Consider the following 26118-nt stretch of genomic DNA (forward strand, 5'->3'; position numbering starts at 1 on the left):
TATATCTCTCGGATAGCGGAGTGTGGGCGAGGCCCGTATCTCCCAGATAGCGGAGTGTGGGCGAGGCCCGTATCTCCCAGCTAGCAGAGTGTGGGCGAAGCCCGTATCTCCATGAGTGTGGGCGAGGCCCGTATCTCCTAGTTGTTCATTATATGATTGTATGGTATGTGGTATTATGGGGGAACTCACTAAGCTTCGTGCTTACAGTTTACAGGTTGGTTTCAGGTACCTCTTCAACTAGGGGGAAGGAGCTGGCACGGTAGCGGCATATCACACACACACACTCTTGTTTTTCCGCATTATGGATTTTCTGGGATGTACTCTGTCATATTATCATGATGTGGCTAGTTTTCAAACATGAAGCATTATTATGAAACTTTTATATCGAAGTTTTTATGAATTGACCTACTTAAAAATGAAATTTTTTGGTCTGTATTTTTGGGATGTTACAAGTTGGTATCAAAGCCCTAGTTTGAGGGATTTGGACACACCCTCGGGAGTTTCTGGACTCAAATCAAGGGAATAAAAGAATTTTCTAATAAAATGATTTTTCCTAAAAGGTAGACTAAAGAGTTTTGGGAAAAGTACAAAGTGTGTGATGTGCGCGACCGGCCGAGCTCAAGTAAGTATTTCCCAAAGTACCCATACGAGATGTGTTATGTTTATCAGTTTCAATAGAACAACATGCTAGTATAGGGCTAAGGATCTAGGAACGATGCCTTATGTGCCTGCTATATGTGTTCCTGCTTATGAAAACTGCATGCTAGTATTGAGTAGACAGTTGTAGGGTAGCCTGTATAGGTTATGTCTGATAGTGTAAGCTTAGCATTATATGCTAGTATAGTTCCTGCTTTGAGGATGTGATTGTTGATATCGTTCCCTCTTCGTCTGAATGTTGCTTGCTTTGTGCTTTGAGGGACTTCGGGTGATGGGGGTTGGCTATCAGGTGGATACATTAGGTCACATACGATCAGGGTCGGATAATCTCAGAGTAAGGGGATTGACTCTTTTTCGTAGCTCTTGTTTGAGTCCTAACCGTGGTAGGGGTGAGTCCCTTACTCGAAGGATTATCTAAGCCTCGTTGCATGTGATTGTATTCAGGTGATGGCGAAGCACCATCACACAGAGACCTTCGGCATCTGAGGACTGATTAGGGTAGGGTCGGGAGTTCCCTAGGCAAGCCTAGGATGAGGATAGCAGAGAGCAGTAGTGATGAAGGGACTTGGTGGATTTGAAGCAGTCCTTGAGGAAAGTACGGATAAATGTGGAAGGTAGTATGGGCCCGTACTACTGAAAGCAGAGGATCCGTACTCGAGTCAAGGAAGGCTAAGGCAAAACCAAGGAACTCGTGGTAGATATGATCCCTCTAGTGTGTTAGTATCGTTGATGATTATTATGGTGTATTGCGGAATGGTGGTACTACGTCCGAGGCCAGCAGTTGGTAGTTCAGGAGAGGGATCGGGTTCGGGTTCAGGGTCCGAGCCAGTTGATGAGAGCCTACGTGAGTTCATCGCGTCAGAGATCACTAGAGGCATCCTTGAGTCGACCCCTATCATCTTCGGGTCTATCAAGGAAGGGATAGTCGAGCTGATGGAGGATCGCCTCCGGGCGTTCAGGAGTGATATGGCGTCAGGCCAGTCAGGATCCCGCACACTGTGGTGCACCAGATTTCCATGGGGCGAAGGACCCCATTGCTGCCAGGCGATGGATTGCAGACATTGAGTCTGCGCAGTTGACTAGCTTCTGCCCTGAGGGGTCGAAGGTGAGATATGCAGCAGGGTATTTACAAGACCGAGCTAGAGATTGGTGGGAGTCTGTCGATGACTCATTGGGAGCCTTGGTTGTTGAGGCTATGACCTGGTCGGACTTTGTGACCAGGTTTAGGGCAAAGTTTGTGCCGGCTGTCGAGCTTCAGCAGTTGGCCAGGGAGTTTTTAGATATGAGGCAGACGACGGAGACTGTGGCGGAGATCACCACCAAGTTCCGGGAGAGGGCGTTGTTAGTGCCCCAGTATGCTGGTGATGAGGATATGATGAGGACCCGCTACCATGACATGCTACGGGCTGACATCCGAGAGCATGTTAGCTTTTCAGCTTGCCCTACCCTGGAGTCCATGATTGCCAGGGCAAGGGAGAGGGAGATTGATTCGGAGCATGTCCGAAAGAGGAAGGGTGAGGAGGGGCAGGTGGCTGGGGCTTCGGGGAAGAAGCCCAAGGGATCAGATGGTAGGCCGAAAGGCCAAGGAGGACCGGGCTGCTGCAGGAAATGCGGCAGGTCGCACGAGGGAGCATGTAGATTGGGATCGTCGGGCTGATACAAGTGCGGCAAGACAGGACACTTTAGCAGGGATTATACCGCCCTTGCTTCGGTTATTCAGACATCTGAGTTGCTGTGTTTCCACTACAACCAGAGGGGCCACAAGAGGGCCAATTGCCCTCAGTTGACAGCAGCAGCAGCGTCGGTGAAGGCGCCAGCCCCAACGACCCTGCGGATCACAGATGGCTAGCAGGTCAAGCTGTAGGCTCCAGTGGTGAGGAGCTGGACCTTTCAGCTGACTACGGAGGAGGCACGCGCCACACCCGATATGGTGACAGGTATAATTTCTTATCTATGCTTTTATGTTATGCTGCTGTAATTTTGATATGTTTCATGTATGTGCCTTGTTTAGGATCATTCCATGTGAACGGTATCCCAGTTCAGGTGTTGTTTGATTTGGGGGCTACCCGATCATTTGTTTCTCTTGCGCTTAGCAAAAAGTTTCCTGAGTCCTCGGGCATGTTGGATTTGATGGGTTTTGGTCATAAGAACATCCTATGTGCTCATACGAACCCTTATGCTTGGATCTAGGTTTCTCTATTGTACATACAAGTTATCCAAGACTATAAACCCTAATTCTAGCATACAAGTAATCATATTAACATAAGAATGGGTTTAAGATATTACCTTGATTGTTATATAGCAATAACAATCCCAAATCCTTCTTGTATTGACTTTAGAAAGCTTAGAGTCACAAATGTCACTCCTCTAATGGTTCACAAACACCAAGAGCAAGAGTGATGAGTTTATAAAACTCCTTGATCGATTAGATCTTATAACAGGTAAATCAAGAAAGCAAAAACAGTAAGATAAAGCACAAGAATGAATCTGAATTTGTCGAATGATTCAATTGATTCAATCCTCAGCAGAGCTCGATTAAGAACTTCCGTTGTAGAGGATATTAGGGTTACAAAAGATAAGAACTGTGAACGCTATAAAAATCTCTATCAAATCTTACGTTCAAGGATGCATGCAAGCATCTATAAATATTAAACCCTACAAAATAACTCACGGATGGACAGGCCCATACCGGAGATTAAATGGACTAAGTATCGAGCCCAAGACGCAACACTATCTGGACCTAACAATCTCCCCCTTTGCGTCAATTGGAGCGAGACTATCACTTCTTCTTGCTGGGTCCAGCTGCAGGAACCTTCTTAGTGGTTTCAAACAAACGAGGGATGAGAGCGAGGATTGTCTGTCTAAAGCGAATATACCACTGGATCATGTCATCGAAGTACTTCTTGTCGTCTGCCGAATTTTGCTTGCAACGATGAATGATTCCTAAAACATGTTCCAGGCATGCAGTGGTGTAGAGATGTTTGTCTGCCAAAGCGAACAGACATTTTTGGCCTTCGTTACTGGTAAACATGACAGAATTGCGTTTCGGGTCAATCTTTCCCATCTGCATCATGTTCAGGTCACTGGCAGAGCCAACAGGTGAGATAGTGTGCTTTTTCTTGAAGATGCTAGCGATCTCCTGATCCATCTTGGCAACTTCCATTATGTAGCATACAAGCATCCTCTTGAAGTGATCAATAATCGGACCATATTCTACTTCATTTGTGAGGAGGATGTTGTGTAAAATTATCCAATCATGTGGATTCAAATTGGGAAGATCAGCAAGCGATATGGCATGTTCAGTCTTAGCAGAACCCCTCAGCACCTTGAACCGAACGTTCGTGAAGTTCGCTTCTCTAAACGGCTTGAGGACCCGAACGTTGATTATCTTATGAGCGCTCCAAGTTTGATACTGTGGTTGAGCAGCCTTCAGGTAGAATTCGACGAGATCCCTATCAACCTTTGGATGAGGATGAGGGATATCAGCAACGTTATCAAAGGCATGAAAGATGAAGGCCTTTCGGGTTAGTGGCATGTCAAACTGTGAATTGACAGAGTTGATGCGATCCAGTGAAATCACCGGTTCAAGCCACAAAATGTTGGGAGTTTCAATCGCTTCCTTCAAAAGCTTTTCAAGAGTCCACGGAGGAAAAAGGGTTTTCCTGCTCTCAAGAAGGTCATGAGCCTCTTTCATTTTTCTTTCATATTCCTCAGCCTCTCTGGCAACGCAAGCTCTCATATCAGCATCCTTATCGCGACCTTGCTTCTTTAAGAGATCCGCAATCGTCTCTTTATCGTCATCACTCTCTTCAGCAATTTTCTTCCCTTTGTCTTTGACACCCGAACCTGAGGCTTGGCCTATTGAAGGAGGTTCGGTTGTTTTTGTTGCTGTAGAAGTGGGAGGTGGTTGAGATACATCCTCTCCCCTTGTTTCGGAATGGACACGAACTCAAGGAGCCCTTCAATTTTGCTCAAGAGAGAAAGAGCAGGAGCAAACTTTTCTGTGAGATCACGCCTGACTGAGTAACTTAGTATTGGATCATGTGCTTCAAGGATGTTGGAAAGGGTGGCGTGGACATCCGAAACAAATGAAGAAATAATCTCTCGTTCAGATCGAAGAGATTCAATCTCCTTTTGAGAATTGGAGAGTTGAAGATTCTTGACCTTGAGAGCAGTGGTCTTTCGAGCGAGAGCGTCCATAAGTGAGTTCTCAGCAGCTAGATCTTCTTGTAGCTTAGTGAGGCGCTCCTCAATAGTCGCCTTAAACGCTGAGTTGTCATCAGTGAGAGTTTGACGAAGAGTGGCGAAGGACTGCAGTTATGATGCAACTGAGGTAGCCAGCTTGTTGACTATAGGGTTAAGATTCGTAGAGGAGAGAGGATGGAGGTTGCCCTAAAACGTGTGAAACCCTAGAAGGTTGCTTAGCCACATTTTTGGGTCATCTATATATATAGGAGGCAATTAGGGTTATCTAACAAGGAAACCCTAATTTGGATGCTTAAGCCCTAAGCAACCCATAGATTCCTTTCCTTAAGGCTTTGGACGATTTCTTATGGGTTTCCCCATAGAATTCGTCCACTCCTCAATATAAGGCAATCCATGGCCCAATTGCAATTATCTTATAATTACAATTCCAGTCCCTTAAGTTTAATTAATCTCTTTTAGTCACAAAACTAATTACCAATTAATTATTGACTAATATTAATTAAACAATATGATTTCTCCTTTAATATATTATTCTTATAATATATTAATAAATCATATTTAATCCTTTCTCTCCATAATTCATCCTATCAAGTTGCTTTGATGAAGGCAACCCAAAAGGACCATGCACCATCGGGTCAAGTACATACCAAAATAGTTATGGACTTAGACACTAATACAACAATCTCATACTTGGATAAGTCTAATAACTATTCTGCGTATGACTTCAGATCCTGATATGCAATCGTAGCATTCCAAAGCCGTTGTCAACTCTGATCATATCAGATACGCGTGTCCTTTAGATAAGGGATCATATATTCCTCCATTCTAGATATCGTATGAGACATGATTTCTAATCATTCTCTCTGTACTATCTCTCGACTTCCGATTTATGACGACTGACTAATTGAACAAATCAAATTAGCCCTAGCCCGGCCGAGCATTTACGTTTGTCATCTCTAAATCATTGAGGGGCCCAAAGATATCGCTTTTATCCTACTTTGGATAAAAGGAACGGATAAACTTTGATACAATGCTTGCTTGCACTTACTCACCGAATCACACACAATAATATGTTTTATAACACCAAGTTACTGGTGCGTTTACATATTATCAATGTGCAACCGATTTGCAAGATACAACTCACACATCTCGGTTTCAAGAATATAAGATGTTATCGTCTCACCAATCACTCGTGATACAATTCATGGAGTGATCCAAGTGAGCGTGGGTTTAATCCAATGCTCAAATCACATTTATAAGCACGCATGAACGTTGCAGCAAACATTTGCTTATGTCTAATACTCTTTAGACAATCCACACACCAATTCACGACAGTCTTTATTCATACCTACTTCCAACATATGAACGATTGTGGCCCGTTCGAATAATTTGATTGCTCTTAACCATTTAAATTATTCAGGAAGTCAAAACATACAAAGTGAAACACAAGAATAATACTAATCCCATATGGCCTCAACCTTGAGTATAAATAAAACTCCTTTTATTTATCACCATATCGATTACTCATTATTTGTCGTTTCGGGTAATCAACTTCTTACTTGAATTATTACGACACTTGTCCCATGCTCCTAGCATGCACCCAATGTTTACCTATGGTTCTTACTTTATGAAATAGATCAAATTGAACACATTTCCAATCATTCTCATTTCACAACTCCAAATCCTTTTTCATAAGTGAAAGAATATCAAATTCTTGCTACTTATAGAATATGCTAGATTCTAACATTCTATGCAACGATCCTTTCGTAATGTCACTGCACCAAAGTCACAAAGACTATTGCCAATGATATTACCAAGTTCTCTATTCGGAGATTGTTACAAGACAATTCTTTAGATATGATGTCTCTCACTCAAAGTACATTCCTTTGAACATCCTTTTGCATAAAAGTTTCTAATCTAGTCATAGATTTTTCAATATTCAAGTCCCAATATGGATACATTTCCATATTTTCCATATGACAACTTATTCTTAATAGAATCTTATCTATTCATAATAATGTCGATATGGTCCATCCAATATGGAAACATTTCCATATTTTCCATATGACAACTCATTCTTAATGGAATCTTTTCTATTCATAATAATGTCGATATGGTCCATTCAATACCATGCTTCCAACTACTCACAAGCAACCAATCCTCGTCGAACTTTGGATTGTCCTTTGATAGTTGTTTATTTTAGCCAAAACCAATTCTTGTCCCTTTTCCCTCTAAATGCGCTAGACATTTGGAAAATTTTAGAATGGTCAAATATTATAGCATTTGCAATTGATCCTATACCCGAAGCGTATGGGACACGATGCATAATGTCTTACATAAAGATTTGATACTTTATCAATCTTTTGTCATAATGTTTTATTTGCTATGAAGAGGAAAGTCGTAATCATAATCGAAATTTTAAGAACACACTATGTACCTTTGACTAAATTTATTAACATTTCTCAGCCTAAGCCTTTAGATTTGAAATGAAACATAATATTCTCTCCCTTAATTATAGCAAAACAACCTTTCAACTCTTACAACTTTGCAAAGTATGACTCTTGTTTTCTATAATTAATATTGCTAACTTGCAATACTATCCTTAATAATCATACAATCATAACATTTATGCTCCCACTTTTGTGATGATTATTATAAAACATAACACTTATGCTCCCACTAGCTTCGACATGTATTCATAAACATCTTAACTTTCAGAAAAACAATACTTATTGAATTTCTTAAGTCCATGTTTCTAATACTTAATTCTTTGATAATCTTTTATCAAGGCCTCTTAAACTTATACACCTTTGCCTTAGATAGCTTATATGTGTGTCTAAACAATTAAGACTAATTGCCAAACCTCAAAATTCAAATCATGGAAAGGGATACCGTAACCATAATCGAATTCGAGAATGCAAATTTACAACCACTATCTTCTTAAAATCTTTCTTAGTGAAAGCATTTCCTCACAATCATTTTCATGAAGGAGGAAATCTTATGACACTTAGATTTAAACGGTGTATGTGTTCCTATCCATGTGAATTTGTCAAAACCAAAGTTCATGACAAATTCAAACTCATATGGACCGAACTTTCTTAGTCTTAATTTCTTGCCTTATGGTAGCATAGCTGCCTACCATGTCTTCCAAGTAGTTAAGCAGTTCACCTTTTCCCATCAATGTACTTTTCATTGATCAAGGTCCTTGCCTTTTATGCATTCAAATGAGAACTCATAGGGCTCACATGCATAACTAACTCAATTGGAACAGCACAGAAACAAAATAATGTCAACACGATAGGTTGTAAACCTCAACTCGTGTGCTAGTGATGATCGATAAGGTTTATTTGATTTGTTCTTGAATCCTTTCAAGACCATTAAGACTCCCACTGACTCCTTGACATATACGATTCTCTTGTTAATAACCATTTCTTAACAAACAAATATTCAAGAGTTAGTGTAGCTTTTATCAAAAAACACTTCATAAATTGGTTCTAGTTGGTCTTTGTCTTATCCAAGACATCACAACTTTCCACATTTGATGAATGTTATAAACCTTCTTAATACTTTTCACTCGTTGTCACATTCTTAACTCTAAGACTTGTCTTGGAACGAAGTATGATTGACTTCTTGATTCAACCATTTCTTCAATTCTTGATTCCTCTTCTTAAACATACAATTGAACTAAGACTTACTTAGAGGATCAATTGAGATATGGTTCTTAATCATTAAGACTTATCATAAAGCATAAAAGCTACTCTCCCTTCTTCTTAGAATGGAGAAACTTTTATCTTTCTGCCTACTTGATTCTTCTTATTCGTTTTGCTATTGATTTAAACCTTTTTAATCAATTATGAATTATACTTAATCTTATAAGTATAATCATATTTACTAAACCTTTAGTAAATCATGATGAATATCTTGTTATTATGATGGTGGACTTTGACTAACACACAACTTTGTGTACTCGATCTCCTAGTCCTTCGCTTGACACTTTGTCAACGAATTAGTCTAATTTCCAAATATAAAATTTCTCATTCATCATGCAACCAAGTTGCGTGATTCCAAATTTCTGTCCAATTGAAACTTGGGCGATGAGAAACTCTCCCAATTTGGTAAATTCTCGACATTTCCATAATTAACATAAATAAGAATCATATCCATTCTTTGTAGAAATATGAAAAAACCAATTTTCATAACGATTTCATTGCAAGGAAATAAATAAATAAGTCAAATCAAAATTTATTTTATTTATAAAAGCAACGGAAAACATTTGTCCTTACAATGCAAAATCAACTGAAAACTATGTATTCAAAAAGAAAATTTGTAACAACTCTATCATAACTATCTAAGCTCAAAATCTAATCTTCAAGTCCATGCGATCGAGATCTATTTCTTTGTGATTAGATTCATCTTGCTCTCTTACCAAGCTTCCTTTCTTTTCATCGATCCTGCAAAACATTCAAATGCAATCTCATCACATCATGTATCAAGAATCAATGAATAGGAGCTTAACGGAGTTAGATAGTGGATTTTACCTGAAGCACAGCCATACTCTTTGACTCTCCCATCTTTGGAATCTTCAGGCTCTTAGGGCAGACTTCTATCCAACGCCCTTTCTCTTGGCAGCAAACGCATGTCGCTTATCCTAGAACGTCCTCGAAAGCATGGTCGGCTGACTCTCCCAACAAATATGCTCCATTGCTTTGCCAAATCATTTTCTGATTCAGCAGCAATGAGCATGTAAGTTAGGTCAATGAGGTTATCGTCATGATCCATCATATAATACTTTCTTTTGAACTCATTATATGATTCAGGGAGTGACTGCAGAACCCAGTTCACAGCCAACTCATCAGGAAATGACACACCCAACATAATCAACCTATCGATGTGTGATTTCATTCCTAGAATGTGGGCACACACGGATTTACCATCTTCATGTTTCATTTCCAATAGGGCTTTAGTGATGTTGAACCTTTCAATTCTTCGATCTTGTGGGTTTAAGGAGAACAATTGGAGGAGGTGGAGGAAGTGAAGCATGATTTCTTGTTCCTCGATTGAATCGTGGAATACCATCTTCATGTGGAATGCTTGTTCCACGGGATTTGGGAAGACCATAGTTGTCGAACTTTGACATCTACAAAACGAGAGAAACAAATTCAAGTTAGTTGATTGATTGAGTCCTTAGTAAATCACCCAAATGAGATACTAAGGCTAGGACCCAACACAATACGCTACAACCTAGAAAAGGGATGTCGTAATCTAGTTGCAGAATATTTGAAGGTAAGTGAATGACGATTCACTAATTTCCACCATGAAAAACGAAAAAGAAATTTAAGTTTTAAATCTATGAAAACTCCTAGATCCTTTGAGATTCATTGAACATTTCAACGACATGTTTAAATCTCGATATGCCCCTCTTTTTTGTGACTGGGATGCCGAGGATCACAAAGCGGGTGTGAATAACCATGCAAACTTACATGGTGCCCCCACATGTTACAGTCACCTATTCGATGTGCCGGTAAACCACACACGCTCCACCAAACTATGAAAAACATTGAGTCACCCTTTGCTACCTTTGCTTAGAACCATTTAGTGTGCCGGTAAACCACACACGCTCCACTAACGTCTTCGCAAGGGCACAAAGTGTAATTTCATGGAATTGCATCAATTCACTTTTGCCTAAGTAAATAGGATTGGGAATTTGAAAAACATTTAGTTACTTTTGTATTTCATTATACTTATAATGGAAGGTTTTGTCCTATCCTACCCGTTCGGCTAACGACCCTCCACTAGTCAAGAGTGCGGTGGGTAAGAGTTGATACCCATTCAATCGCCATTTTATAGGCAATTTCCTTAAACACCCCTCACAGACCAGCTTCGTGAATGAGGCCTACTAACGGTAAAACTGACTTTTACTCATATATATATATATATATATATATATATATATATATATATAATGTTAGACTTTTAATGTTATATATAGTATAGGGTGTATTTTACACTTTTAAAATACTAGGTGGTTAAATTTAACAATTATACTTTTAATTCAATCAAATTGTAAACCAAAACTTTTATGGATTTATTAAACCTCTTTTAATTATACACCTTAATTAATTAATAAAACCATAAGGGTGTGATTTGAACATTTTCAAAACAATACTAGGGTTTTAGAATTTAACATTCCTAATTAAACTTTTAATCAGCTTTCAAATTCCAAAACTTGAGGACAAGTTTTGAAACATTTCAAAACATTAGGGTTTAGAATTTAAATATACATCAAAATTAAACTATTAATTCAAAATTTAAATTCCAAAACTTGAGGGCAAGTTTTGAAACCTTTTTCAAAACATTAGGGTTTCAACTATTTAAATTTCAAAACAACAAAACCTTTAGGTTAAAATTTAAACTATAAAACCTAAAAGGGAAAATATGAAACTTTTCATAACAACAAGGATCAAATAACAAATAATCTAAATTAACATTTAATCACATAATTATCCATATTTGATTTATTTAATGATTTCTTGCAAAACAATTTACCAATTTAATTAAAATAATTAATCAATTATCACATAAGGAAACAAATATTTTATTAATTGATAAATATCTTCAATTAGATCAAGAATATACTCATATATATATATAAAAAAATCGGATTTATATTAATCTAATATGATAAGGCAAGTATCCTCAAGCAAAAACAACAAGAAATCTCGGTTTTCCCTCATTCTGACCAACCGACTCGTCGAGTCAGGCATGGACTCGGCGAGTTTAGCAAGCAGAACCACAAAAAACGAACTTTTTCAACATACAAGGCATCAATACAATAGAAACCAATCTAGGCTCTGATACCACTGATGGGTTTTGGTCATAAGAACATCCTATGTGCTCATACAAACCCTAATGCTTGGATCTAGGTTTCTCTATTGTACATGCAAGTTATCCAAGACTATAAACCCTAATTCTAGCATACAAGTAATCATATTAACATAAGAATGGGTTTAAGATATTACCTTGATTGTTATATAGCAATAACAATCCCAAATCCTTCTTGTATTGACTTTAGAAAGCTTAGAGTCACAAATGTCACTCCTCTAATGGTTCACAAACACCAAAAGCAAGAGGATGAAGAGGAGATAGGATGGAGGCTGCCCTAAAACGTGTGAAACCCTAGAAGGTTGCTTAGCCACGTTTTTGGGTCATAAGGGATCTATATATATATATATATATATATATATATATATATATATATATATATATATATATATAGGAGGCAATTAGGGTTATCTAACAAGGAAACCCTAATTTGGATGCTTAAGCCCTAAGCAACCCATAGATTCCTTTCCTTAAGGCTTTGGACGATTTCTTATGGGTTTCCCCATAGAATTCGTCCACTCCTCAATATAAGGCAATCCATGGCCCAATTGCAATTATCTTATAATTACAATTCCAGTCCCTTAAGTTTAATTAATCTCTTTTAGTCACAAAACTAATTACCAATTAATTATTGACTAATATTAATTAAATAATATGATTTCTCCTTTAATATATTATTCTTATAATATATTAATAAATCATATTTAATCCTTTCTCTCCATAATTCATCCTATCAAGTTGCTTTGATGAAGGCAACCCAAAAGGACCATGCACCATCGGGTCAAGTACATACCAAAATAGTTATGGAATTAGACACTAATCCAACAGGATTGCCCTGTAGAGGTGGAGATTGCGGACGACCGGTCGGTGCAAGCATCAGAGGTCTTCCGGGATTGTGTATTGAGATTGTTTGAGGAGCGGTATCTGGTTGACCTGGTTCCCATTCCGTTGCGGGGAAACAAGGTCATTATTGGTATGGATTGACTGAGCCCCAATGGGGCTGTGATAGACTGCGTGCAGCAGCTAGTGCGAGTCAGAGCCCCAAGTGGGGGAGAGTTGGTGATTCAGGGTGAAAGACCATAATGAGGGCCAGCCTTATGCTCGGCGGCGAGGGCGAGGCGTTACCTTCAGCAGGGTTGCGCAGGATGTGTCGCTATGTCATGGACACCCGGGAGGCTGGTAAGGCGACAGTGGTCGATGTGCCCGTGGTTCGAGAGTTTGCTGATGTATTCCACGAGGAGTTGCCTGGGATACCTCCGGAGCGACAGATGGAGTTCAGGATCGACTTAATCCCTGGTGCGGCTCCGATTGCCAAGGCACCATATCGGTTGGCTCCTCCCGAGATGCAGGAGTTGTCTACACAGCTGTAGGAGCTGATAGACAAGGGATTCATTAGACCGAGTAGTTCTCCCTGGGGAGCCCCGATTCTGTTTGTGAAAAAGAAGGACGGGTCACACTGGATGTTTATAGATTACCGGGAGCTGAATAAGGTGACGGTGAAGAACTGTTACCCACTCCCGAGGATTGATGACCTCTTCAACCAGCTACAGGGAGCATCTTGGTTCTCCAAGATTGATCTGTGTTCAGGGTACCATCAGATGAGGGTCAGAGAGGAGGATGTGCAAAAGACCACATTTCGGACGCGTTATGGCCATTATGAATTCGTGGTGATGCCGTTTGGGCTCACCAATGCTCCTGCCGTGTTCATGGACCTCATGAACCACGTGTGCAGACCAATGCTGGACCGGTCTGTGATAGTTTTCATTGATGACATCTTGGTTTATTCCAAGACGCAGGAGGAGCACGAGGGGCATCTGCGAGAGGTGTTGGAGACCCTGAGGATGGAGAGCTTATATGCTAAGTTCTCCAAGTGTGATTTCTGGTTGCGCGAGGTGCAGTTTCTTGGGCACCTTGTCAACCAGGACATGATTTCGGTGGATCCGGCCAAGGTAGAGGTCGTGATGAGGTGGGAGGTTCCGAAGTCTCCATCTGAGATTTGGAGCTTTCTGGGGTTAGCAGGGTACTATCAGAGATTCATCCAGGATTTCTCCAAGATAGTTGTACCCTTGACGCGACTAATGAGGAAGGTCGTAGTCTTCCGATGGGGGCCTGAGCAGCAGGCGGCGTTTGAGACGTTGAGGCAGAGATTGTGCGAGGCGCCAATCTTAGCCCTGCCAGATGGCGTGGAGGATTTCGTTGTTTATTGTGATGCGTCTATCTCGGTCTGGGCGCGGTATTGATGCAGAGAGGGCATGCCATTGCTTACGCCTCGAGGCAACTAAAGCCTCACGAGGCGAACTACCCGACGCATGATCTGGAGCTGGGAGCTGTGGTATTTGTGACAACCCGAAATTTCCATTCGGTCAAACCCTAAAAGTCAACCACTTCGTATCACAAGTCAATTTCATTATTTCTTATTTTTAAGAAATATAAAGTTCGTTTGATTATTTTAATATTATTTTTAAACGAACGGGTGAAAGAAAGTGCCGTCTCGGGTTTTGAATTTTAAAAACCGCAAACACCTCACGTCTTAGAAATTCTCGACCAAACTTTTAGGTTTGGGTTGAAAAATCATCCAAAAATCGTGAACTCATACCTATGTATGAGTTTACTCCCCAAAAACTAGTCATTTGTGTTTACTCCCCATTTTCTAAAAGAGTAAACTCTAAAAGAGTAAACTCCAAACTCTCTCAAGTATCATCCTAGTTTTTGTTCTAGATCTTCAAACTAGTAAGTGTTCTAACCCTTTCAAGTTAGTATATCACTTAATCTAGTGATTGTACATCCTTTAATCCATTCATTTATGTGTTTTGACTAGTTTTTCCAAAACACCAAGAACATCAAGACCACACACTAGTGTTCTTGGACTTAAAGCTCATTTCAAGCTTCCACAATGTAAGTACTTCTATCCTAGAGTCATTTTAAGCTAGCTATACATGTTTATACCAAGGAAAAGTCCCAATAACACCAAGAACAAGGTGTTCATGGTTTTGGGAGGCTCCCAAAACCGTAAACACCAAATATAGTGCCTTAGGGTGCTTTAGGGTGTCTAGATGCTTCACAATGCCTTAGGGACTTGTCTAGATCCATCCTTGATGAGTGTATCACACAAAAAACACCAAAATCATATATTTTTATGTGTTTACAGTTTGGGGATCTCCCAAAATCGTAAACACCTCAAATGTTGGGTAAATGTGCCATAAATGGCCCATGGTTGTTCCTTATGGTTAGAATCTAACCTAGACTAGTGTCATGTTTGTGCTAAGGACTTGAAAACCGCCAAATACAAAACTTAGGAGTTTAAGGTAGTAAACTCATGAGTTTAAGGTAGTAAACTCATGAGTTTAAGGTAGTAAATTCATGGAGAAATGGTCCTTAGACCGTAAACTCCATTTAGGAGTGTTTTGATGCCACACAACACTTCCTAAGGCTTAATCATGAAGTAGGAATGCTTGGAATAGATTAGAAGACTTCAAAACAACATATGGTCAATAGGAATAGAGTTTACGACCGTAAACTCTAGAGTTTACTGCCGTAAACTCCCTAGGTTATGACCATCAAAACCGTACATACATATAGAGGCAAAAAGGTAGAAGTAGATCCGAAATCTACACTGTGAGAGACTTCCATTCAGGTAGAAAAGTTTCTACCTTGATCACTAGTTCATTAGATCTCCTTTTTTCCCTAATTGGTGGTTTTCAAGCCCTAAAACCTCAAACTCCATGTGTTTATGCTCTATGTTCTGAAAGGACTTCAGATCTGGACCTTATGGACATCTTAGAAGTGTAAAGTCTCTGTGGTTGAAGTGATTGAGGTCCCTATTGAGTGTATGACCTCATAAAGAGCCTAGAATTGCCTTTTCGAGCTCATAGGGCCATGCATGCACGTAAAGTTTGCAACTTTACGTGATAAGCATGCCCTAGGAGCTTAGATCTATAATTTGGAACCGTTGCATGTCTCAGATTTGGTCTTTATGGGTGAAGAGTTGAAGGGACTCGACGAGTTCCAAAGTGGACTCGGCAAGTTCTATGAAGATGGTCTTAGACTCGACGAGTTGGATGAACGACTCGGCGAGTCCTATGAAGATTGCCTGGAACTCGACGAGTTGTTCTTCAAACTCGGCGAGTCATATGAACTGTTAATGTGTTAAGAAGGGTTTAAGTGTAGAAGGTCCAACCCTTCGTAGCTGCACACAGAGTTAGCAATTTAACGTGTGCCAATAGTCCCAGAAACCCAAATCCTCAAGATGGATGCTCTGGTGAGGATTTGGAAGCGAGTAGGAGATCTGCTCGTGGGACTCGGCGAGTTGTTCTCGGACTCGGCGAGTCGGATCGCGAGTTAGTCTAATTGTCCCAAGAAGTGAGTTAAGGGTGATTCAGTGAGTGGGAAGAGGGACTTGATGAATTAGTACTGGGATAGTAGGAGAGGGACTTGGCGAGTCTGTGCCATGACTCGGCGAGTCCAGTCAACTGGAAGTTGACTTTGACCAAGGAGTTGACCTTGGACCAGAGGTAGGTCAGTCATTTGACCTAAGGGTATTTATGAGTGACTAATCTATGTTTATGGATTTATAGCCGGGGGATTACCGGTGCAGCAGTCAGACGTCTAGTAGGTAGACTTTCGGTAGCTACTTTTCGAGGTGAGTTTCCTTCCAGTAGGAACGGGTCTAAGGCACCAAGGCCGGCCCATATAAACGATATGATAGTATCGGAGTGTGGGCAAAGCCCGTATCTCATAGTTGAGTTTGATGATGATATATGCTAGTGTGGTAGAATTGTTTATACTTGTCGTCTGTGTGATACTTGTATGTTATGGTTTAGTAGTTGAGTGTGGGCGAGGCCTGTATCTCTCAGATAGTGGAGTGTGGGCAAGACCCGTATCTCTTAGATAGTAGAGTGTGGGCGAGGCCCGTATCTCTCGGATAGCGGAGTGTGGGCGAGGCCCGTATCTCCCAGATAACGGAGTGTGGGCGAGGCCCGTATCTCCCAGCTAGCGGAGTGTGGGCGAAGCCCGTATCTCCATGAGTGTGGGCGAGGCCCGTATCTCCTAGTTGTTCATTATATGATTGTATGGTATGTGGTATTATGGGGGAACTCACTAAGCTTCGTGCTTACAGTTTACAGTTTGGTTTCAGATACCTCTTCAGCTAAGGGGAAGGAGCTGGCGCGGTAGCAGCATATCACACACACACTCTTGTTTTTCCGCATTATGGATTTTTTGGGATGTACTCTGACATATTATTATGATGTGGCTGGTTTTCAGACATGAAACATTATTATGAAACTTTTATATCGAAGTTTTTATGAATTGACCTACTTAAAAATGAAATTTTTTGGCCTGTATTTTTGGGATGTTACAATATATATATATATATATATATATATATATATATATATATATGGAAATTCCCTAAAATAATGGATTCATTCTCCTTAAAACCGACGGTTCTAATTCTCAAAACCCTACACCACCATTAGAGATCTCGTCTTCTCCATCACCACAACCAGATTGTTGAATCGAGTAATATTTCTCTTCCGTAAACAAGTTTATTTCTTACCCTCAACATTCGATGGAGCCTGTTGCTGCTAGGCAGAGTTTGGCGGAAAAATGATTATTTATTCTTTCCTGCTACATGTTACGAGATCAGAACTTTTCTTTTCTTCTCCTTCAACCAACTACTTTCTTAACCTAAATCCACAAGAACTGAATCTCATTATGGCGTAAATTTTTCTCTTTTCCAATTTGGATTCATCCTCATTTACCGTTTCTTTTTTCTTACAAACTAGATGTGAAACTCGTGTATTACACGGGTTTATTAAAAGAAAGTTTTGGTAATCAAAAAGACCATGTTCATAAAAAAATAACTAACGATTGAGTTTGTGACCTTTTGGTAAACCGTATGGACTATTTATGTAATTTAGTCTTAATTAATCTATACTAATAAAATTAGTTAATATGAATTCACAAATGGAATGTACTATCTACATTAATATACATACACATTAATTAATATATTAATAGAAAGAGGAATTTAAAAATAGAAAGTTATTATGTATATTAATTAATATATTTATAAAATTAATTAATATGATGTGACATTTAATAGGTGAGAATTGAATAAAAAGGAAAAAACTATAAAAATGACAAGTGGATATTAAATAATTTAAAAAAATCTAAAAAATGACAAGTGTTAAAATGAAAGAGAAGAGGACATGTGTCAAAATCATTCTTATTTATTAGGATATATTATCTCTACAATTTTTATCTTATTTTTTATTTTAGAGTTATAATAATTGCAAAATCGTTTAAGATTATAATAATAAATGTTAATGTTGTGTAGTGACTTTCATGATTTATTGATATTTCAAAGTATATCAGGTTGTTTCAATTATTTTTTTTTATTTAAATCCAATATTCTTTGAACAATTTTTGTTAATAAGAATCTCCTGCACCAAAATAACCATTAAAAGGAACATGTACATTCTAGAGTAATGGGTATGTAAGTGATGGTGTTATTGTATCTGATGATGGCAAAGTTGATGAACAAGTTTAAGGATTCATGAATTTTGGAGTGCAAGTGTGTTTATTTTTGTGAATTCCATGATTTCAAATGGATAGGGTGGCTGCTGATTTTGATCACCATGTGTTTGTTAATTTGCTTCAGTAAATACAAATATCTTGTGGTTTTACCATTTTCATATTGGTCTTTTAACATTTTTTAAGTATTATTGTGTTTTTCACCAACTTCTGAACCCAACAAATAAAATTTCTTCATCTTTTACATTTCCACAGACAACATATAAGGCTTGATTTTTGATTCTTTTGTGATTTGTGATATTTGTTATACTATTAATACCTTATTTATAGTTTTGTTGTTTTAGGTGATTGAATGCTTTTCTTATACTAATTTTTGCCAGGTTCATATGTACATAAAAAATGAAGATACCCAAACCCATTTGGACTATCTCGACCATTCAAATTAGTGGTTTATTTCCATTTTGTTATATTTCTTTTACTTTCTTACATGTTACATTCCCTTTTTTTGGTTGTTTTACATTCTAAAATTTCATTTTACATTGATATACAATAATGGTGAGGGGGCATTCTGTCATAAATGAATCCAGTTCTGTCGGAATGGAATCACGAATTTCAAGTTTGTCAGAATGAAATCGTGATATTTCCTCATTAATTTGTGCATTTTCTACAATTCTTGGTTATGGATTTTGGTGCAATCCATAGGTCTTTAGATTTGTAAAAAGGACTTTAGTGTTTTATTTTTCATTTGCTAATGTATTATTGGGTTCTAAACTACAATTAGATTTGGTTTCACAAATGCTTGAAGAACGGGCCACAAAATTGAAAGTGATTCTTAGCAACAATAATCTTTTAGAATGTATTAGTGTCTTTGTTAGATTTTGATGTTTTTTTTTTCAATTTTTAACCATTCTTAGTTTTATTCTTTAACAATAAATATAATTCTTAACAATTATTACCCATATTCTTTAAGAATTGGTGCAATTTTTGTTTATATTATTCAATTAATGGTTTATGAATTTATTACTCTTTAAGAAGTTCATTCCGTCAAAATATGTATTCTGTCAGAATATTTATTCTTTTATGACTCAAGAAGGTTTCAAGATACTCATAAACATAGTCTGTTAGAATGATCCGAAATAAAAGAATTAGTATCTATTAAAATCATATTTTTACAATTAAGGGAATTAATTACCCCTAAAAATATGAAATTTCCTTTTTTAAATGTAGTTTAATTGACAAAAATACCCTTATACTAAAATTATGTGATTATATGGTACATGATATCCCATAGTAACACCATCGACCCTCAAATCATGACCATTCATTATATTTATCTATTGGTTCAGAATTATACTTAAGACCACACAATAGATGTCATCCACACTATAACCTAGCCCTATATATATATATATAATATATATATATATATATATATATATATATATATATATATATATATATATATATATATATATATATATATATATATATATATATATATATATATATATATATATATATATATATATATATATATATATATCTATATATTATCATATTCATCTATATATATATATATATATATTATATAGTATATAACCTACTACAGTCTGCAATAAGAAGACTGTTTGTTTTTTAACGTATGCTGGCTGTTGAAATAAACTGAATTTTAAATAAAATGATTTTACAAACATAAAATGATTTTTCAACATCAAAATTTTAATAATAATAGTCATACAACACTGAAAAAAAATTCATAGAAAAAAAATTCATGCAACTAAAATAGTCATACAATATAACTTTTTTGTTTTACAATAACAATTTCGTTTAAAACAATTCAATCTATATTGTGCATCAACTGTTCAACAATTTCATCCCGTAACTAAGTCATATATTCACGGTTTGTTGCAGTATCATGTGTTGGAATACCGTCTTCATCATCATCAACGACCACATTGTTATTTCGAAATGAGACATTGGTTTCATCATATCGTGTGAAATATTCATCACTCAGTCCTTCTCTCCTTATAAAATTATGAAGCGTGAAACATGTCATGGTAATGTTTGTTTGTGTAACAAACAAGAATGGTGTCATCCTCTTCAATATAGGGAAGCGTGATTTCAAAACACCAAAGCATGCTCAATGACATTCCGAATTTTTGCATGTTCATGGTTAAATTTTTCTTTATTGGTCAATGCACGTCTTTGACAAAAATCTCAAAGCTAATACCTCACATTACAATATGGGGCCATAAATCCTCGAGTGTGTACATACACGGCATCACAAAAATAATGTTTTTCTGTAAAAATGCAAAACACTAATCAATTTTCAAAATAAGATAAAAAATATTTAAAAAAAAACAAAAACTTACCTGGTGGCAGAAACGAGAATGATGCTTGTGGATCAGCTACTACTTCTGATAATATTCTAGAGTCATGGGCCACCCCTTCCCACCCGACCACAACAAATGTAAAAATCATATTGAAGTCACAAATTGCCAATATGTTTTAGTAGCAATCTCCCTTTCCCTTACTTCTATATAAGTCTTGTTTCTTAGCAGGGACAACAACATGTATGAAAGTGTCATCAAGTGCACTAACCGCCCCTTTGAAACCCCGTCGTAGCCTCCTATTATGTCCTGAAATGTTTGGATCCATCTTAAAAGAAGTTGGTACTATAACATTTTGTGCGAAAAGCATCATTTTTTCCAACACTTCATAAAAAAATTTATGAATTGTTTGCTTTGAGTATTGAAATCTCCGCTTGATAATCACGTAACGTTGATTATGGGTGATCATCGTAAAAAACATAGTCATCTTTTCCTCAACTGATACATGTTTGTTGTCCTTTAATGAGTAATTTGCTCTAAAATGAGCACATAGTCGTACAAAAGAGTCGCGGGACATGCATAATACTTTAACACATTGTAAACGATTACGATGCAATAACTCTAATGTGTATTCATGTCCTGTCATTTCCCAGTCATTATCCCACAATCGTTAACAACCCTCTTCCAAAAATAACGAATGTATAGGTACATAAGAATTAGGAGAAGAATCTTTTAAGCGTGATCCATTATGAACCTAAAATCAACAAAATATAACTTTAAAAAACATTACATTAATCATATTTCAAGTTTTTAAAAAACATTACATAAACCATACATAAGAAGTTCTTTAAAAAACATTACACCTCAACTTTGACTTGATGCCACAATATACATTGGTGATAGATATTGATTTGTTGTTCATGGTCTTATGGGTCTAGCTAACTTTTTTGTAGATGAACTATACATTATACATAGCATTTAAAAGAACAAATTTAAGATTGTTAAAAAAAAATGAATTTTAAAAAAATTGAAGCACATAAATATATGGTTTATTCGATTAATTTGTAAAATTATGTAATTTGGAGAATACGAGTCATATTATGTCCGATTTGTCGATCGTTGAAAACCAAGCCTTCCCGTTCGACCTTCAGGCCTCACCGTCCTCTCTTTATAAACCACTTGTACTCTAATCGTTATCCAACAAATCTGGGTGTCCTTTTTCCCCTAATTCTTGATCACAAACCCTAGGATAAATCGCTCGAGGGTTTCTTTCACTCATGTCTCTTAATTAATCATATTTTGTTGTCGTTCGCGTCTTCCTGTTCTTTTTAGGGTTTAGAATTAATTTTTAATTCAGAATTATTATATAGATTTTGGTATTTTCGTTTCGTCTTTCTGGATTCGTAGTGGAAGAGTTGAAATATGGAAAGATTGGGAGGTGGAGGTGATACTCAACAACTCGTTGATCGTCGGGATCCTAATCAACAACTTGGTTCGAATTCCACAGGTTTTTTCCTCATGCTCCTTGTTCGATCTTCTCGTATCGTGCTTCAGATTTCGTATCTAGGTTTTAGACTGCATTGACGTCATATAGATCTTGTATTCATCCATTTTCATTTTCATTTCACATGTTTAGATTCTAGAACCCGAGGTTAAATTCTATTCATTAATCCGTTTATGTACGACGGAGCTACGGAGTTGTTATAACCGGTTTCGTTGTTTTATGTGTGTCGAGATTGATCCTGCACTTAGATTCACTTGTCTTATTGAGTTTCTGAACCTGCCTAACTTCTGTAACCCCCATAAAGAGCTCTCACATTGACCATAGGGTGTTGTTTGTATCAATTTAGCACCAATTTGAATGTGTAGACGTTTTTTGTTCAACTTGAACTCATGAATCTTACTATGCAGGCGCTGTTGTATTTGATGCATCACAGTATTCATTCTTTGGTAATGAAGTTCTCGAAGAAGTTGAGTTGGGAGGTCTGGAAGATGAAGAAGAAGACCTTCCAGCAGCTAAACTTGAGGACGAAGAGTATCAGCTGGAGCAAGAAGAGGTATGTATTTTGCTAAAAGATGTGCATGATGTACGAATCTAGATTCTAGAATGGATTTTGTAAGCTTATGTACATACTCGTTTGTTACATGTTTCAGGTTACGTTTCTGGGCATGGATGATCTTTCCACCACATTTTCAAAGGTTAGTTTTACAAAAGCCAGTGATTATAGTTATGTAATAATATAATATGGATCAATCATTTTTGGAATCCATTGCTATCTTTATATTTTCTGCATATTCATTAATGATGGGGGATGTTGTGAATGTAATTATTTTGATTTGACATTTTTAGGGATTGAATGTATAACATGATAAAATATGCACATACAGTTAGTCAGTTTGCTTCGATGGTTGTTTCATCTTTCATTTTTTCATCTTATTTCTGTAGCTCAACAAAGATGTCATGGGGCCAAGTCTTGGAGTTTATGGTGACCGGGGATCCAGAGAAAGTAAGTGCACCTTTTTATGCCATTAATCTACCATTTTTAAGTTTTTTTAGTGCTTAGGTGCTGTTTTTTTATAACTTTGTGACTTAATATTAGCAGAAGAATTTAATGTAATTTATATCAAAATGATAATGTATCACGCTTACAATTACTTTTATATGGTTGTAAGCTCTTTAAATCCAATTTCTAAGAAACTAATCTTTTGAGCTTGTGCATTTTCCATTGTGGATAATATTGGTTTTAATCACAAACTGAAAATTAATAATGCTATAGGTACAATGTTATTGTAAACATATTTTCTTTTGTCATCATGTACTAATATGTTTCTGTTCTTTTTTGTGTTTGTTGTAGATTCATCTGCAGCTGAGTTGGCACAGGGAGGAGAGTTGACCAACTGGTTTGACCAGGATAATTTTTATTCCGAAAATGCCCATGAAAGCAACAGATGGTCATCAAATTCTTCATTTCCACCTCAAGACACATCAATGCTTCATCAAAGAACATCAAACCAATATATTCATAGAACATCATCGTACCCTGAACAACTCCAACAACAAAACCCTAACCACCACCTTCTAGAAGATTCTAAAAATCTCCACAGAACATCATCATACCCTGATCAACAACAACAAAACATCGGTCAACATTTGACTTTTCCCGACCCGGTTCCCGTTCCCAAATCTTCCTTCATCTCATACCCGCCCCCCGTTAACCCGCCTTACCACGGTGGCCCACCACCATCTTTCTCCAATATATCAAACCCACAGCTTCAAATGGGCGGGTTACCCCACCCGTCTCACCCGCCCCACGGGTCACAATTCGGTTCCAATCTGGGTCAGTTTCGTCCACCCGCAAACCGTGTCCCGAACCAATTTCAACCCGATCTTTCGAACGGAATGTTTGCTCATAAAAACGGTTTGATGCCTCCCCAACAACACAGACTACATCCTCAATTCCAAGGACCTTTCGGTCATTTACCACTAATGAACCACCACCTCTCTCCTCCCCCACCAATGATGAACAACTTTGAACCCTTAGGGTTAGGTGGTCCACGAGACCAAAGGGCTAGACCAGTTTCCAAAATTAGACCAGGTGGTCCGGGCCCACGATTTGACACCACAGGGTGGCCACAGTTCAAATCAAAATACATGTCATCAGATGAAATCGAAAACATTCTAAGAATGCAACTTGCTGCTACACACAGTAACGACCCGTATGTAGACGATTACTACCACCAAGCTATTCTAGCAAACAAATCAAGTGGAGCGAAATTAAGACACCATTTTTGCCCTACACAATTACGCGAATGCGCCCCGAGAACCCGTGCTGCAAACGAACCACACGCGTTTCTTCAAGTCGATGCGTTGGGTCGGGTCTCGTTTTCCTCGATCCGTCGCCCGCGCCCGCTTCTCGAAGTCGACCCGCCCAAATCATCCACCGGGCCCCACGATCAAAAAGCTTTAGACAAACCGCTAGAACAAGAGCCCATGCTTGCAGCCAGGGTTACAATCGAAGACGGGATTTGTCTTTTACTAGACGTCGATGACATCGATCGGTTTGTACAGTTTAATCAGCTCCAAGATGGCGGGGGACAGTTGAAACAAAGGCGACAGGTCCTTCTAGAAGGTTTAGCCACATCACTACAGTTAGTCGACCCGTTAAAAAACGGAAACACAGTCGAGTTAGCTACAAAGGACGATTTAGTCTTTTTACGTTTGGTCTCCCTTCCGAAAGGTCGGAAGCTTGTGGAAAGTTTCCTCCGGCATTTGTCACCAGGGAGCGAGCTGACACGTGTCGTATGCATGGCGATTTTCCGACATTTAAGGTTTCTATTCGGGAGTGGGCCCGCGGACGAAACGGTTAAGAAACTCGCGAGGACGGTTTCGTCATTTGTACGCGGGATGGAGCTTCGGGCGCTCGGTGCGTGTCTTGCATCGGTCGTGTGTTCGTCTGAGCATCCGCCGCTCCGCCCGGTTGGCAGTCCAGCTGGCGACGGGGCGTCTGTTGTTTTGAAATCTGTACTGGAAAGGGCGACGGAGCTTTTGACCGATCCGAATTCGGTCAACAATTGCAGCATGCAAAACCGTGCGTTTTGGCAGGCGTCTTTCGATGCGTTTTTCGGACTGTTGACGAAGTATTGTTTTAGTAAATATGATACGGTTGTGCAGACGTGGATGACACATGGCGGGGGCGGTGGTGGTGGGCCCGGTCCGTCTGACTTGGCGGCGATAAGTCGGGAAATGCCAGTTGAGCTTTTGCGTGCGAGTTTGCCTCATACAAATGAAAGTCAAAGGAAGGTGTTGTTGGATTTTGCTCAGCGGTCAATGCCGGTCAACAACAATGGGTGAATGGTGATGAATAAGAAGAGTAGTGGGTGGTACTATGGTGTTGTGGATACTGGATAGAAAAGTAAGTTTGCTTTTGGAAGAATTGTTATATGTTTTTTTTTTTTTTTTTTTTTTGGTTATTGTGTTTTTTTAATGATGGGACTTAGTTTGTGTACTGTTTTTTTTTTGGGGGGGTGGATTGAGGAGCTTATTTTGTGGTCTCTTGGAATGTCTAATCCCTTTTGGTAGTAGTTAATATGAGGAGGATTTAGAAAAAAAAAAAGGTTAGAAATATATATATGATATATGTATGTGTATAGGGGGTTTGGGTTCCTTTTGCCATTGATATTGGAGGTGATGGGAAGAAGGAATGGACTACCTGGATTGGTCACTACTTACTAATGAATATGAAATCCTCTTTTTTGTTTTGTTAGCGAATGTTTTCTGTTTTTACCCTTGGTTCTTTTGCTGTTGTTTTTACAAATCAATATATGGAATTACAAATTGCATTGGTGTTTGTATGTCTGTTTTGACTGGATGCAACCATTATTTGTTGGTATTTCAAAGTATAATGTTGTAATATAAAGAAAATATAATAGGATGATTAAACAAATCAATGAGAGTATGTTGCTATATCTTGCATTTGATCCGGTTAATATATCAAACACCTTCAAA

General features: G+C 38.2%; 1 protein-coding gene across 1 annotated transcript; it reads left to right on the top strand.

Annotated features, from left to right (window-relative positions):
* The first annotated feature begins 21737 nt into the window (after nucleotides 1–21737).
* LOC145061097 (protein PAT1 homolog) lies at nucleotides 21738–25876 on the top strand. The gene is made up of 5 exons (XM_079008474.1): nucleotides 21738–22119; nucleotides 22524–22669; nucleotides 22767–22811; nucleotides 23059–23119; nucleotides 23468–25876. The coding sequence occupies exons 1-5, from the start codon at nucleotides 22035–22037 to the stop codon at nucleotides 25462–25464; spliced, it is 2334 nt and encodes a 777-aa protein (XP_078864600.1). The 5' UTR covers nucleotides 21738–22034; the 3' UTR covers nucleotides 25465–25876.
* Nucleotides 25877–26118: the final 242 nt, after the last annotated feature.

The sequence above is a fragment of the Lactuca serriola genome, chromosome 7 (genome assembly GCF_051521515.1).
Source record: "Lactuca serriola cultivar US96UC23 chromosome 7, Lser_US96UC23_V15, whole genome shotgun sequence".
Lineage (NCBI taxonomy): Eukaryota > Viridiplantae > Streptophyta > Magnoliopsida > Asterales > Asteraceae > Lactuca > Lactuca serriola.